The sequence below is a fragment of the Trachinotus anak genome, unplaced genomic scaffold, assembly GCF_046630095.1.
Source record: "Trachinotus anak isolate AG129_WGS33_773 ecotype Australia unplaced genomic scaffold, CSIRO_AGI_Tana_v1 ptg000013l, whole genome shotgun sequence".
Lineage (NCBI taxonomy): Eukaryota > Metazoa > Chordata > Actinopteri > Carangiformes > Carangidae > Trachinotus > Trachinotus anak.
In genome coordinates, this window is record NW_027273864.1 from 12080681 (window position 1) to 12097834 (window position 17154).

The following is a 17154-nucleotide window of genomic DNA, read 5'->3' on the forward strand; positions in this document are numbered from 1 at the left end:
TCTGTAGCGATTGACTCCGCAGAAAATTGGCGACCTCTGCGCACTATGCGCCTCAGCATCCGCTGACCCCTGAGTTTACGTGGCCTACCACTTCGTGGCTGAGTTGCTGTCGTTCCCAATCGCTTCCACTTTGTCATAATACCGCCGACAGTTGACTGTGGGATATTTAGGAGCGAGGAAATTTCACGACTGGGCTTGTTGCACAGGTGGCATCTATCACAGTACCACGCTGGAATTCACTGAGCTCCTGAGAGCGACCCATTCTTTCACAAATGTTTGTAGAAACAGTCTGCATGCCTAGGTGCTTGATTTTATACACCTGTGGCCATGGAGGTGATTGGAACACCTGATTTCAATTATTTGGATGGGTGAGTGAATACTTTTGGCAATATAGTGTATATATCTTATATAAGAGATGGAACAAACATGAAGAGTTTTCTCATGGAGAGTTACAACCGTGAAAGCAGATACAGAGGCTAATAATAGTGGAAATACAACCTTTTCTAATTAGAATATTTGACACTAAAGATTATCACTTTATTTACCCTACATAAATTCACACTTAAAGGAAGAAAAAAAGGAGAAAGGAGAAACAGTGAGAAACAGAAACACATTCAGAGCTTCGAAAAGACTTCATACAACATGGGTTCAAAGAGGATTTTAATGGTGAGGAAAGTAATAAACATCTTCCAAAAAAAAAAAGCTCCCACTGTTTCTCTGATACACACAGCAAGCATCTGCACGACTGCTGCACAAAGCCTCGGACTATCAACCAAACAGCACAGTCTAATCCCATCATACACTCTCTCTTTGAATCCAGTTTTACACACACCACACACACGCACACATCAGGCTACCAGGCTTGGCCACATCAGAGGGACACATAGTCATTCATGACCATGGGTGGATAATTAAAAAACACAATGCTGCTGAAGTGTTAGAATAATATTAATTATGTTTTGTCTGTGTGTGTGTGTGTGTGTGTGTGTGTGTGTGTGTGTGTGTGTGGGTGGCGGGGATTGGGGCATGGGGATGGGGATTTATTCAAAGATATGTCACATTTGTGTTCAGTGAGGTATCCAGAGAGTTAGACATGACTCTATATTGAAACTCATGCAGTCATTCAATGTAATGTCAAGGATGAGAAGAGGCAGTCAGTTCTTTCTCACCAGTCACTGAATAACTTCACACACTCCAATGTGCTTTCATATCAGAGTCCAGGCTTTTGATCGCCACTTAAAGGAATAGGTTCATATTTTGCAAAACACAATTATTTGCTTTTATTTTGGAAGGATAATGTTGAATCACATGCTAGTTTTGGTCTAGAGATTATTGGCCTTTTTTTTTGTATTTGTCAGTGTTCTGCTAGTCAGGTCGCCCATGTCAGGTTGGATATTTCTTTCTAATGGAAGCTTCAGAGTGATCCATTTGTTTTTGTTTAAAATAAACCCTATGTCTGCATCAGGAATCATAAAATGAGTCATTTCCTCTGCAGAAGAGGACTGAATGTGCTGTGTTAAAGTACTTCCTCACAGATTTTTACAACTGCAAATGATTTATGGAAACAGATTGAATAACTAAAGTTTGGTTTAGCAATGTAGTGACACATTTATTTATTCATTTAAAAAAAGATTTTTACATCACATGCTCATTTTTTACATAAATAATTTTATCTTTCGCAACCTGAAACCAGTTTCTCTTTATCGCCACACATTATACATTCCTTGTTCTCACTTTGTCTTCTTCTTTGATTCTTTTCCCTTTGCAGGCTGTTTTGTCTTCCTCCAGGGAAGGAAGTGGTAGGAAACCAGAGATGTGAGGAGGTATGTAGCCATGCCCGTGTATCCTCCCAATACCAGACACAGCGGCTGTACCAAAACGAACAATAAGAACACATTCATCGACGCTCGGTCATCCAGCTCCACCCGATCATCCTGCGTTGCTTTCATGACTCCAAAAAAATATATGAGAGCCACGGCTGGGTAGAAGGCTAGTTCCACCATGACGCTGAGGATGAGGCGCTCCCAAGCACTGGAAAGCCTTTGGATTTAACATGTACACATGTTGGAAACTAGTTTGTAAGATCCACTTAAGTATTGACTGAGAATATTTTCAGAGACACACTCACCTGAATCAGATTTACACAGTCTCAGCCAGAATTCTCTCTGAAGTGTGAAGGTGGATCTGACGGGGCAGAACAGACTTGGACCTTTGATCCTTCACCACAGCAGTCCTGTCAAACATTATCCACTGACTGCTCCTTATCAGGGCACTTGACAGTTGTTACCTTAAAAACACAATCTGGTGTCTTATAACAAAACACCCTTTTTGACATTCTTCTAGCATTCCTCATATAATGTCAAGTCAAGTGCTTCTGTCAGTTAAATGATATGTCACAAATGTATTACGTTCTTCAGCCACATCGCATCTCTTATTGAGAATGGACTATTTATTTTGTACCTTTGTTTTGGTCTGAAATAAGTGCCATCAAACACATGAGAGAGAAAAATATTCTTGACTGTCACATCACAGGTCAGTATCAGTGGGAAGATAAAAGGATGCAGGCTTTCATTGAGCGGTGGGTATCCAGTGAGATTTACAGCTGATACACTCATGAATACTTGTACTTTGAGCTACAAACACAAATAAAAATGCAATAAAATCAAACTGTAGTAAATTTGCAGCCCCCACAAATAATGGAAGAGCTTCTTTATTCATTCATTTTTGCTGGTGGCTAGAGTTTCAGTGACTTTTGGCTTTTTATATATCATGCATGCTACCAATAGCTCCAGTTTAAGTTGCTGACCTGTGTGTTTTAGGGCATTAACCCTTCTAGACTCTAGAGTAATGTTTCATGAAGACTTGGAATAGCTTTTAAGCAACACACTTGTTTGCTTTCTTGCCCAGAGTTAGATGAGGTGATTCATACCACTCTCGTGTCTGTACATCAAATGTGAGGCTAGAACCAGGAGATGATTAGCCTAGCTTAGCATAAAGCAAGAGGAAGCAGCAAAGCCTGGCTCTGCTAAACATTTGCTCACAGACAGTGAGCAATTATACATGCTGGAACTATTTCTTGGCTGGGCTCAGTGAAAAACCAAAATATAAAAACAAATGTTGTGTTTTTATGGCCCATTGCAAACATACAGTTATTTCTTGGTTAAGCCAGGAAGTCGCAGAATTAGCTCAAGGATGTAGCTGTAGAGGTGCTTGGAGGTGAATTCCTTATAAACTTTGGACAGACTCAAGCTAGCTCTTTCCCTCTGCTTCCAGTGTTTATGCTAAGCTAAGATAACCAGCTGCTAGCTTCATATTCAGTGTACAGGCGATAGAGCGTTATCAAGCTTGAAACATTTAAGTCAAATCCTTCAAAATATTATTTTTAGCAGTGTGTCTTTTCAGTATCTGCCCATCTATCCATCCAGTTTCTGAGCTGTTTATCCTGGTGAAGGTTACAGAACGGCAGGATACTATCCCAGCAGCAGACACTTTTAACAAGCTGCCAGTCTATCACATCTGTTTCTGCAGTGTATTACAAATGTAACAGTATCAGTATTTGTTGTTGTTTTTGAGACATACAAACAGGATGCTGGTCCAACAAGATATGTGATAATTAAACTAACAAAACAGTAAATTAGACCTAAGTAATGTTATCTATTAGTCATACTTAATTTTGCTTCATTTAATTAAGGTTATAACCACAGTCTCAAAGGGGCTTTCAGAGGCAAAAATAATTTAATAAAGGCCATGTGTAATTATGCCATCACCCAGAGTGTTGACATTGAGCAGCTAGAGAGAGCAGAGTGCTCCCTCTGAATGTTTTTAAAAAGTCCCAGGGGGAAACTTTGCCTGTAGGGAGTTCTTTGCTACTCACTGGTAGCATCATTTTCACTTTATTCTCAGCATTTAAACTCAGCCATGACATACACTTATTCGCAAAGAGCTAAACCTACTCAACATATGCTTCATTAATGAAAAGACTGAGAGGCAGACCATCTAGGCAGCTTCCCTGGAGGACTCAGAACATTTATATCAGCAGAAAAACTACTATACCATCACAACTTTTAGATACTACTCATCTGATTAAGGGCAGCTGCAAGTGTTGACTCAAGAAGTTTGAAATCAGTTTGACTGTGTATCTACTGACGACCTGCTCAGTGAAAAAGTGGTTATTTTTATTATTATATTGCTGGTAGCTCTAATGCAGAGTCCAGTTCTTTGACTCCCTGCTGCTGCAGCCTCAGGGAGCGCTGGGCCGTTAGCCAGTCAATCAGCCACCCAGGCTGCAATGGCCTTCCGTAAATACTGTATATGTGTGTGTCTATCTATGGCTCCTTCTCTTTGTTTGTCAATGTCAGAGCAATCATTTATTGAAGGTTTCTCACAGATGTTTGCCACCTCAGGAGGGGTTTGATTCTGGATTAAACCAGTGGGCCACAGAGCAGGATTACACCCTGGGAGGGAACATGTGGCCCTTTTGAACTGGGGTTTATCAAACCTCCAAACTCTCTGCAGGGTACAAGTGAGGAACCCAGAGAGAAACACAAAGTCTCAGTGGTCATATTAAATCCAGCTCTGTCATGAATCAGAGCTCACTGGTGTTAGCTTAAGATGTACCAAATAATAATAATAATAATAAAAGCTCCCTAAGAGTAAGTGCATTAGGAAGTCTGGTCATGGTGCTGTTTTGTGCACACTGCCGTTAGTCAGGCTCTCTGATGGAGAGTTGTTTGTAGTGATAAACAGTTTTTGCAGTCGGAGCTTTCAGCACATCATCTACTGTTTTTGAGGGATGTTTTGGATTCCCAAATTCTGCATCCTATAATTGAAACTGTGGATTTACTGCATTAGCCAAAGCGATATTCTATTGTTAGACTTGGATATGGTTGGTCTCGTATGCACAGGAGATTAAGAAAAAGGCAATTGTTGAATTTTTTGCCTCAGTGCTTCATAATTGTAAAACGAGACTTTGTCTGTACTGTCTTTGCTTCAGCATGCCTTGTTCAGTTAGAGATTTCCTACATTTCATAAAAACACCTTTGAAAACACCAACTGAATACTGAAAATGAAGATTTTGAGAAAAACTAATTAAACTCTTCATCTAAGATCCAGTATTACAGTACTTCAGGCTGTAGTGCATTGTGGGTTTTGAGCTTTCTTTTGTTGGAGAAATTAATATTTTCTTCCTCTACTATGCAGAGTCGAAATGCCTTTGCACCTTGACTATGAAGTAGTGACACCAAAATCAGAAACTAACCAGTGATATTTTAGATGGAGTACATTTAATGTTGTATGATTATATTGATAGTGCGCTGGAAATAGCATGAAATTATGTCATCTGGATTTGGCCACTTACAAATGAGAATAAGATGAACACCAAATACCAAAATGGTAATAGTTTTCCTTAAGAAATGCAATGCATTAGAAGGAACAGGCAACTGTACCATCAACCTACTGATCCTTTTCATTACCTCCACTGGCAGCCACAATATTTGATTTGATAAAGATGTAGTTAGCTGATGTCAAGTTTGAAGAAGACTGCATTTAAACGCGTGCGTCACAGGCCAGCTGAAAATACCAATAGATAACCCAGTGAAGTAGTGTTTGCTGACCACTTCCTGTATTTAGGAACAGGCCTGAGGTTGGACATCCAAAACGTAATAATGAAGGGATTTTATGTTTCTTTTTGAAATAATCTTAAAACAATTGAAGAATGAGGAGTAAACAATTGTTTTTATTTTCAAGGTTGAAAAAAATCACACATTTTGTTGTAAGGAGCTTCACTAGCTTGACAGAGCATTTGTCTGTTTTTGTATAATTGCTTCCAGAAAGGCGATATTTTTGGACAGCATGACGCAAGTAAGCATAAACACAGTAATTAGTGCTTAGGAAACTGCAGGAAGCTGAGAGAATAGGACGGAGAAGGAGGAAAAGGGACATTTGAATCCCCTATGGTGTTATTAATGTCACCAGCAGTGCAAAGCATTGACCACCTCCTGGTCCATCGCAATTGGATGGCAGTAGCATTTAAAGGAAAACATCCAGCGTTTTGTAGGCTTTTGTTATTGATCGTTTAGCAGGTGGTCACCTTAAGACATTAAAAAATAGGCATGACACAGTTTTTGTTTCTGAGGAACTGACACCAGCTTTGTGTAATTCATCACCTCTCACAATCTAAAAAGTTCTCTCCAACAGTTTTATTATTTTTTGTTTATCACAGAACAGATATAGACATATACACTTTAGTCTGCCGGCAATTTTGCGTAGATCCATTTGATGTTGCCAGACAAAATGAAAGTGAATATATCTGAATCCATCTTTGGTCCATTAATAAGTGTTAATTCTTCTGTGTTAATTATTCTGAATTCTCAACAGTTGATTAGAGGGCTGTTTGTTAACAAGCTGATGTCTTTGCTTAAAAGTAACATCATTAACCCTAATGGTGTAAAAATCAATATTGTTTTATCCCTCGGGGTTAATATAATGTTACTTGACATGACAGTAACAGGAAGAAGTGTGCTCTGTGAGGAGATAACAGAGGCCTACAATATTACATAATTTAAAAAATGCTGTTTATCAATATTCAGGGGGCAAAATACATTACTTGGTTACAACTGTGCCCCCCCTACAGAACCTTTGCACTTGTAATCTGGCATCTCAGCTTGAGGGAATATGTGTAAAATACTTTCATTCTTACATTTCTGATACCATGGGCTACTTCTTAAGGCAAAATAGCTGTTGTGGGTCATCTTCCTCCCCTTTCTCTTGTTTTTTTTCTTTTTTTTTTGTCCTCTGGCCCTGCTCCTGCCAACCCACTCCTTGGAACATCTGCAATAACGTGCTCACCCACACTAAACAGCCAGCCCTTAAAATACATGAATCATCCTGAAGTGAAAAGGGGGTGTGTAGATGTAGAAGTGCGTGCCTCTTTATCTCTGTTTATGGGTGGTTATATGACATATGAGAAAATGATTTGTATTTATATGTGCTCATTGGTGCATATGTCTGAAAGCAAGATTATGTGTATGTGTGTGTGTGTGTGTGTGTGTTCTTGATCCTCAGCTGGAGGGTTGTGTGGGCAGAAGCAGCCTGTGCCGGGGTAAATTGATTTCCAGAATCCAGACGCTAGGTGCTCTATGCAGGAAAGAGCTGTGTGCTTCTGCACCCATTTATGAAAGGAGGTAAAATGGTTTATAGCTGCGTGCGTCCCTGTGTGTGTGATGTGCATGTGAGAGTGAGTAAGAGGGAAAGAGAGAGACAGAGCTGCAGACAGGAAAACTGATGTCTCTGTTTGCATGTTGAGCAAAAAGTGACAACTGTAGTTTTACGAGTTGATAAAAAGTGATTTCTCTCCAGATGCAACCAGTAGTGTACAGGAAACAGCTGGTTAATGGTTTATTCATGACTACTAGTGTTTACGTACATTTCATATATGTGTGTAAGTCCTTGCTTTATCCATGAGAAAAAGAAAAAAAAGAGACAAAGAGAGAGAGAGAGAGAGAGAGAGAGAGAGAGAGAGAGAGAGATGTGGAGTGTTAGACCATGTGAGATACCACAGTGAGGGAATGGAGAGAGAATAACACACACACACACACACACACACCATATATATATATAAGCCATACTTATCCAAAAATGACATACCCATCACTTTCTTGGCAGGCAGCTGCACCAGTTTAGCATATTCATTACAATGTGGTTTACAGGGCAGGTCTTAGCTGCATACAACAGGCTAATGATGGATGGTCGCCATTAAATCTCTATGTAATTCCCTGCCTGTAATTAATATTGATTTTAAATCAGCCAGCATGAACACATTTTAATTGGTAACTGCATTTCTTGAAATGTCCTGTGTATTCCTCTTCCACCACAGAAAACTCCAGACAATTGGGGTGGAAAAATAGTTTTGACCTATTTATAACTTTAATTCAAAATCCATTTGGATTGAACATCTTTGGTAGAATGTACAATCACTGCTCAGTGAGTATACAGGCTGAAGGAGTTTATTAAAACCTGTCTGCTGTGTTTTTTCACCATTACTGAGCTGAATGGTTTGTTCTGGGAGCTGTCCAGTGCTGTAGTGCTGAAAACTTTTCTTTTTTTCCCCAGCCAAAGTAGCTCCAGAGCAGCAGTTTCCAAACTTTTTTGGCTTGTGTCCAACTGAAACAAAGTTACTACTTCAGACCTCTTGCCATAGGATGAGAGCAGTTCAAGCAATTATTCCACCTAGATAGACTAGAAAAACGATCCAATAAGCCTTGAAGAAAATGTTAAGAATCTGGGAAATATGTTTTTCAACTTTCATATCCTGTTATCCGTCTTGAGACCCCTTCGGTTTATTCAGCGACCCACTGGGGGGGTCCCGACCACCAGGTTTGGAACCACTGCTCGGCAACATTATGACAAGCTGATCTTTATTTCATCTTTATGAATGTTTCCACCCGGATGTTTCTGCCACACTTCAAACAAAGTCTTCAATATTAAATAGCATCAGTGCGTAATCCCATTACCATGAGACACTCACTCGCACCCCCCCCCCCCCCCCCCCCCCCTCTCTCTTTCGCTCTCTCTCTCTCTTTCTCTCTGTCAGTGAATCCCACACAGAGGATGTTGCAGGGTGACAGCAGCAGCACTGGGGCATGGGCAGGGTTGCCAGCACTTGAGTGTAATTCAGTGTGGGAGGAGGATGGGTGGGTTTAAGTGTATCTAGTCTTTTCTCTTCACACGCTCTGCCGTGCGCACAGACTGAAGACAAAGCGCAGAGAGCGGTCCACCTCTCCATGTGATGTGCAGCCGCTCGGTGAGGGCGCAACAGTAATCTCATTTACTGTCCCCGCATCTTTTCTCTTTTTTTTTTTTTCTTCTTCTCATGCTGCATGGACAGTTAACCTAGTGCGCCTCTGCCTTGTGCAGGTGTCCACTCACTCAGTGCTCCTCCCCCCCCCCCCTCCCTCTTCTCCAGCTTCAACATTTGTGAAGTGGCTGCCTCACCCGGTCGGACCGGAGGCCGTCTGGTCTCTGATCTGGTCTGTGGAGTCACCGGAGACTCGACGCGCTCCGTCGGGGCCAGGCTGTGCGCCTCTCGGATCAGACCCGAGCCACCCCAAGCTCTGGCGATGGAGATGATGGAGGGAGACGTTATGGACAAGCTGGAGGACATGTCATCGGTGTACGACTTCGACCCGATCACCGGCAACATCCCCGCCACCAAAGTAGAGATCACTGTCTCCTGCAGGTGAGTTGAAGCGTCCGCAGAGCGCGGAGAGCGCGTCCGGCGGTCAGGAAAGTTCGGTCTGAAGACTGCCTGCTGGAAAAGTTGTGACAGCGCCCCACCCTTTCTGTGGGGTTTAGTTAGGCTTGTTCAGTGAGACTGTGTTATGACAGATGCAACTTATTAATAAACGCTACAAACGTTATGTTGGGGGCGAGAGCAGCGGATTCTGGGTGAGGGCAGGCGCTTTGTTTTTCCTTGTTATATGAAGTAAATCTAATCTTTTCAGCAAGGCTCTTTACAGAAAGCTTTGTGTGTGTTTTTTTGCTCAAACGGTTGATGTGTGTGCATTTCTGAGAGACGATGTGCACGGTTTGGCATTGATTCATGCATGCAGGCGTTTTACAGCAACTGTTGACAGATATAAAAGGGAAAAAGATGCGAGCTCTTATTATTAGAAAACCTGTTATGGAGGCAAACTAATATTTAGAGTGTGTAATGCAGTATAACTCCCTCTTATGTTCGAAGTGTCAAAATTGTGTCCAAAGAAGACACATGATGTAAGAAGCTAGGGTTTCGAGCAACCTGATTGAAGTTAGTTTGTTTTTCTCCTTTGTGGTTATACGCCAGCCCAGGCTATTAGACGCATATCTGGCTCCAACATCACTCCAAGCAGAAACCTCTTTCACATTGAAGCGCACGGTTGCTTTCAGCCTCCTCCCTCCCTCTCCTGCATTCCTCACCAAGTAGTGGATGTTAAAGATTCAGAGGTTTACATCATATTCACAAAGTGCCTGTGTCCCTGGCCTCGATCTTAGTCTCATTCTTTATTGTTTTTTTCAGTACAAAGGTATGTCCTTCTCAAGAAAAGTGTTGAGGAAATCCACCAAACCAATCTCCATATACAGTGCGAGTTCAGTGAGAATAAACAGTCACACCTCTTCCCATTAGGAAAGGTTTTGAAGTCAAGGCTTAGACATTGACCAACACACACACCCAGGGGGAAAAAAAAAACACGTACACACACACACAGACACGCACATCTCCCTGGTCTTTGATGCTGGGTTTTAGGCTGGTGAGCCATCGAAGCAGAGTGAGTTTGAGCTATAACAAGCTGTGTGTGCATTATTGATGGGCTCTCTGGCGTTCAGAGAAGCTCACTGCCACATCTCTCAGCTAAGAGTTAAGAAAAAAAAAAGGAAAAAGCCCTGGCAAGGAAGGAGTGTGTTTCAATTTACTGCACTAACAATAGTTTGCTGGCTTGTGGAGGAAATGGTGGGCGATGGTGTGGAACACATTTTAGGTAGAGAAAGGACGGTTAGCAAAGTGTGGTAGTTGCATGGTTTTGGATTTGGGGTTTTTCAGCTCGTAACGATGAGGCAGTTGGGATGAAATGCCTCACTGTCGCGCAATTAAGCACCATTCAGGTAAATGATCAGTCCTATTATGACAACCCCATGCATTTATGCAAATGATTCCTCACTCAACACGTATGTGTGTGTGTGTGTGTGTGTGCGTGTTGGAAAAAGAGGGTAGTGGTGCAGATGCCTCCAACCAGAAAGGAGTTTGGGGAGAAGGAATCAGTATTCGAATGGGGAGGGGCGATACTTTGCCCTTCTGCTTCACTGCCACTTTGCCACTTTTCTGTGTGTGTGTGTGTGTGTGTGTGTGTGTGAGAGAGAGAGAGATTGTGTGTGCCAGAGAGAATAAGAGCAGGAGAGGCTGAGAGTTCATTTCATCTAGGAAAGCATACATTTGATGCATGCCCCATTCACACGCTCAATGTAATTATGATGCAGATTGTATGGAATATGTATGTGACATGCTGTGAACAAGCTTACTGATTAGGGGGTGGGTTCACCGTGATCATGCTTGAGATGTGGCCTAATGAGCTATACAGACTTCTGAAGTGCACAAAAAGGTTGCTCTTATAACCTTACCTCCAATTTTCCCACATACACTTCAGTTCATATGGAGTTATAATAAATATTTAATACTGGGCTACTGTATTAGTCCCTCCTGAAGCAGAATAAATCAGCAGTTAAATCTTTCTGTCACATTCAAACACTTGTAATAGCAGTTCAAGGCCTCACAAATCCTTTAAATCCTTTGTACAGACGTTCTGTGAGTCAGATTCCTATTCAAGATAAGAGGCTCCCTGTTGGGTCTTCTTTGCCTTTCTCCCTTTGTCACCATGTACAGTACATGTACGCTCTAAAACCTCCAAATCATGATGATAGCTGTTCCCTCTGGGTTAATACCCCTTATTACAGGCTACACCCCCTGCTTTTGACAACGTATTATTACCAGGACCAATGACACACGGAGGGGGGTAGGTGGGCGCTTGATCAGTAAAATGGGGGGAAATGATAGGAATTGGTTTGTCTTTCAGTCGGGGAGGGAAGAAGACTTATGGATTTGGTGGCAGGAAGTTGCAAACAGTGTTTAATGAATATTATATTCTTATGGAGTTATTCTGCATCAGTGATCTGCATTCTCCTCGATGCCAATGCAGGAAGAGATGAAGCCTCACCAAGTGGTTTTAGCTGCTTAACCTCAACCCCTACTTTCTATATGAACAGACAGTCCTTGGGATCCGTCTGTCACCATGTTCACATTTCTCACAGTGCGTCATTTCCAGCACATTTGTTTTGTGGGAAAGCTTCAGCCTTCAGGAGCTGTGTCAGAAATAGAAACGCCACTGAAATAGTTTGAAACAGCAATAAAAAAAAAAATCAAACCTGTGCTTTTTCTTAAACTGGTGTTTACACTCCCATGGGGCTTGTCAATCATTGGTCTAGTTCCTGGGGGAGAAATAAAGGAAGAGGGGTGCGACTGGCATGTGAACAGGAAAGCGGAGGTGTAAATCTTACAGCCACAAACTCCAGTCAGAATCGTCCGTTCAGACCTCTGCTCAGTCTCTCCAGTTCCATTCACATCTGTCCTCCCATTTCTGCTACAATCAATTCAAACAATATAAAGGAGTACTTACGTATCTAATGTGGTCCATAGCCATCTATCAGTCTCTCCAGTCAGCTGAGGAGAGACTGCCTGGCTTGTGTATTGAAGAGCAGGTCAGTCAATGGAGGAGCACCAGCTGCTGAGAGTGGTATTGATAAGCAATGACCTCCCCTGGCATTTCTGGCTGCTGTATTGCTGTGAGGTGGAGCCTGCATGGCTAATGTAAGAAATCCACAGGCTTACCAACTAAATTTCTTAGTTTCTAAAGCCAGTATTTCACTTCCACCTGACTTGTGCATCTCTTGAAATATCATTCCATTTGAGTCACAGAGTTAAGCATCTGTTTTTTCTGAAAAATAAATACCCAACGATCTTTGAAGAACCCAGAAGGACGTTTGACAACAGTTGCCATTGTTCTGAAAGTTTTTATAGAATCCCCAAAGACTCTTCTAACCATCTGGATGAGAAAATATTCTGTCCGCTGCATGATGAAAAAGATTTTCCATCTGTTTCCCAGTTTATGACTCTTGATATGTCATTGCTCGTTTTGTCAACCACAAGAAATGTATACATGCATTATTACCTCCACCAAGGATGTTATGTTTTCACCAAAATATCTGTTTATTTGTCAGCAGGATTATGCAGAAAGTACTGAACCAAATTGTACTGAACACACTGGGAAAGAACCCATTAAATTATGGGGCAGATCTGGATCATTTACTATAAATTAAATTTTTTTCTCAGACATCTGGCATATGTTGTCTGACCTTAGTGGGGGTCTCCGCTGTCTGAGTGCATAAAACAATAGAACGTAACATGAATATCAAGAACTATAACTTATAGTAAAATATTTACATATTTGTTACATCATACAAATTTATCAAGGAGTTATGCAATTTAGAGAATGACATTCTCCAGATCGCAACTTGGAAAACAAGCTAAACATTTTTTGAATATTTTTTCATCCATATGATTATGGATGACCTGTTTGAAGGTTCAGAAAAGATAACCTTAAAATGGAGGTGAGTTTTGTTAAATGATCCTCTGACTTGTTCAGATATTGCCAGGTATTTCTTTTTCAGAAAAACTGATCCTTTGCTCTGTGATTTCAATATAATGAAATAACTGAGAGGCACAGCCTGGGGCTTGGTTGGACCAGGCAGTTTAAATCAAAATCAATGGTTAACTAAGGCTTCTGCTCTCACAGCCCCTTGCTAATGAAAGAGATTTACACCAGCTATTAAATGGCTTAATCTGGAACTGGTTTTAAACTGTGGCAGGAGACGCACTTTTGGAAATTTGGTGTTAAAAAGAATATTGTTGAATGGATCTCAGCCCTTACGTGTATGTGCAGTGGGCTGATGGGTGACAACAAGCAACTGGTCAAAGTTCACATTGACTGAATGCAGAGTGAAGAGAACCAATCACACTATCAATGGATTGTCCTTTTCTTGAGAGTGACACCTAATCTAAGAGCTTCAATAAAATGAAGATGGATCTTGTAACTGCTGAATTTTTATTCTATCCAGTAACTTTAGTTAGTGATAATTAGTGGGGATGTGGGATTTCTCAGCTTGTTTCCCGAGTGCAGGCATTGCATATATTGCTGTGATTAAATTCCTCTGCTAAATGTCTGGATGGTCTACATTTGATTTGTGCTCATGAGAACCCCGGTGCCACCATCTGATAGGCTCTTGTCTGGATCTGGGACAGATATGAAAGCATCACACAACGATATAGAAAAGCCCAAGGGATATCCGACACCAACGCTTATCTGACGCTTATCATCCCTTGCTCATTCTAGGTTTGAGCACTTTGGGTGTGAGTATGTGCTGCACCACAAGCATCATCAAAGCCAATGAACCATAAACAGAATATGGTGGATAAAACATGAACTCAGCTTTGCAAATCACAACATAATTATCTTGCAGATGACCCACCCAAAACCAAAAGCATGATAAACCTTTTTGTGTGTCTCTCTCTCCCTCTCTCACACACATGCGGATGGTAATTTTGTCGCACAACAGACTGGGCACACTGCCTGATATCACACAGCCTAACTGACTTTAGCTGGTTAGGGGAAATTAGGTGTGGAGAGAGAGATAGAGGCAGGGAGAGAGGAAAAAAGCTGGTGTGCATGGTGAGAGAGCAGATAAACAAAGACTGAGAGGACAGAGATGAGAAAACACTGAGGTGGGCATGCTCGTCAGTGCACAGTAACTAAAGGCCAGGGAAGTGAACTCATTAAGAAATGCAAATAAGAGACCGGTATGTTTAGAGAGAAAATAAGGACCTACAGAGAGAGAGATTTAGTGTTATTACCACCAACAGCTCAGGGACTGCAGGAGAGTCTCGGTCATTTATGTGATGCAACATTTCTGTGAAATGTGAGCAAGCAGTAAATGAGAGGAAATAAGTATTATAAACTTTTCAAAATAAACCCCCAGGTGTTAAAGGGAAAGCGCAACCTAAACCTGCAATGACTGATTTTTTTTTTTTTGGCCATGCTAGGGCAGTGGAAACAAGTTGTGAACGCAGCACTATACTATTATTACTTTCATGTCAAGCTTCCTGTTCTTGCACAGCACGTAGCCTGTGCAGTTTATGGCAAGTTTGTCCTTCAAGATTTGTAGTAGTTTTTTAAACATGTGATCCTTTTAATGTGCCACAGTTGACATAAGTGATAACTATCACTTCTGCTGTAGCTAGCTATCTAATGAAGTGTGGGTTGGTTGGAAACCAACTGTCTGAAATTTTGATGTCATGATAATTCTGGGTCAAGTAATGCTGCAGCAAAAAACCTGGGCTAAATTTGACAAATTCAAGTCAAAATGTCACCTATTAGTGATCCATGTAGATAAAAGACATTGAAATAAAGCTGTAAAGATTTTTCTAATACTGCAGAGTAGAGCCAGTAAGTTCTAGTATAATAGAATACAGAAAAATTAAGATCAGACAGTTATTATTTAGATCAGTGATCGTCAACTGGCGGCCCGCGGGCCGTATCCGGCCCGCCAAAGCTTCCTATCCGGCCCGCGATTGAATTCCGGAATTGTGAGGAGGAAAAAGAAAATCTCTTGTGGTATTTAGGGTATCCTTTAAAAAAAAAAAATCCCTGCTATTCAAGCAACCCAAAAAGCAATTGAGATCGAGTTCTCCTCCTTCATCTTCTTCATCTTCTCTGTGAAGTTGCCACAGCAGCGTCATTGACAACAAATCTGCCTTGAACCAATCAAGTTTGTTCCAAAACGCATCATTTTTTTTTCCAGTAATGGACATGATAGCCCCACAAATATCAAGGCAAAATATCTCTATCACCCCTGGTGGCAGGCAGCGGCATAGGTGATAGGAGCCTGACTGATAAAGGCTAAAAAATGACATCAATTTTGTAAGAAAATTAAAATATCAAAACAACAATACATTAATGAGGCCAAAATGTAAATTTAATTTAATTTTATTTTAAAGTCTGGCCCCCACAGTGTCTGCCGAGAAAGATTCTGGCCCTTCCACAAATGTAGTTGATGACCCCTGATTTAGATTCTATCAAACTAAAGAAACATACTCGGCTAATTTTGTCAAACATATCGGATAAACATCTCTAAAAAAAAAAGGACAGAAGCTTTAATGCTGTCCCAAACTGTAGTTTGATTATATAGGACTGGCTAGCATGCAGTCTGCCAGTCTTAGAGGGGGCATTTCCTTATGTAACCTATGGCCAAACAACATAATGTAGTCAGCTTATCATACTCCTCAGCCTGGGAAGTATTATCAGGCTACTACTTTAGGTAGCCTAGTAAGTTAATTAGCCTGGCATGCTAATGTGAACACCTTACTTACCTATAAACAAAGTGTTAATCTTTTCCCAACAGTTTTGGTTTTATTTTTGCTTTTAGAAAAGAAAGAAAGATGAACCTTCCTATTCTTTAGATACAGAGTGACAATCAAGCATGTTGGAAACTCTGCTGCTGATATATCCAATCGTGGCTAATCTATTGATTTGATAATCAGGTTTAGCGGTGGAAAGAATGGCTTTCAAAAACTCTGAAATGAAGCTATAACATTCTATCAAAATATTTTATTGGAAATGCTAGTTAAACCATCTTGGTTAGGAGCAAACAGATTAGACAAAAAATAAATAAATAGAAATAAAAATAAAAAAGTGTAAAGAAGAGTAAAAATAATTTTTAAAAAAGACCTGAAAGACCTAAAAAGACAAAACAGAGATGCAGAAGTAAAAAAACAATTCTTCCTTTCATGGATAAAGCCATAAGGGAGAACAAATATATCCAATTTAAAACATGCCATTTATTCTTGTTGAGGCCGCGTACCCTTTCACTTCTCAAAGTGAACTCTGTATAAATTGCAGTATTATTAAGATGGAGTAACACCTGCAACACTGATGCTTCTCTCTGACTCCAACCTTCTCCTATACAGACCTTGCCTCTTGGGGGGCATTACACAAAACCTGGTGATAGCAGCTCACAGCCTTTCTATTTCTCCTTTTCTGCTTTGCTGGTATCTCTTTCTGCAGATAAACCAGTGGACAGCAGCACGGGTGTGTGTGTTAAGGCTGTTTTGGAAAGTAGCAGTTTGCCACAGCAATGTGGTCCATTTGGAAGACAAATTAAAAGAGTTTATGAAGCTTAGAAGCAGTGCCTATTAAATATGCATCAGAGTAGTTGTTTCTGCTTACAAAGCATTTTTTTTTTCAGTTTCTGCCTGCAAGACGGCATTGATCTACAGAAAGCATATTGTATGTTGATGTGTCTTTGTGGTGCTGTTTGCATACAAAGATACACTGGGATGCCATTACAGCATGAAACACTCTTTTCTCCTGACCTAGCAGAACCAATCAATTATTTTCTGCCCTTTGTCTTACTCAAGCTTGGACGAGTGCAGCAAACATAATTTCTGAGCAGCATTTAATATCTTTCAAAATTCAATGATGCTTTCTGCCTTTGTGAATTCCTTTTTTTCAACAC

The 17154-nt window shown here is 40.9% G+C and overlaps 1 protein-coding gene and 1 long non-coding RNA gene across 3 annotated transcripts in view; one reads left to right on the forward strand and one right to left on the reverse strand.

Moving 5' to 3' along the window:
- Positions 1–643: 643 nt before the first annotated feature.
- LOC139630767 (uncharacterized) lies at positions 644–2233 on the reverse strand. Its single transcript, XR_011693219.1, has 2 exons — positions 2129–2233; positions 644–2040 (listed from the first exon to the last, which is right to left on the reverse strand). It is a non-coding gene; the product is annotated as an uncharacterized lncRNA (long non-coding RNA).
- Positions 2234–8659: 6426 nt separating this feature from the next.
- The window catches only part of cpne5b (copine Vb), a 124648-nt gene continuing 116153 nt past the window's right edge, over positions 8660–17154 (forward strand). Inside the window, exons 1-2 of one of the 2 annotated variants that reach the window (XM_071494901.1) lie at positions 8660–8800; positions 8963–9235. In XM_071494901.1, the coding sequence (XP_071351002.1) occupies positions 9117–9235 (119 nt within the window). In that variant the 5' untranslated portion in view covers positions 8660–8800; positions 8963–9116. Of the gene's footprint in view, positions 9236–17154 lie in introns of both variants that reach the window. The other variant, XM_071494902.1, reaches the window with a different exon arrangement.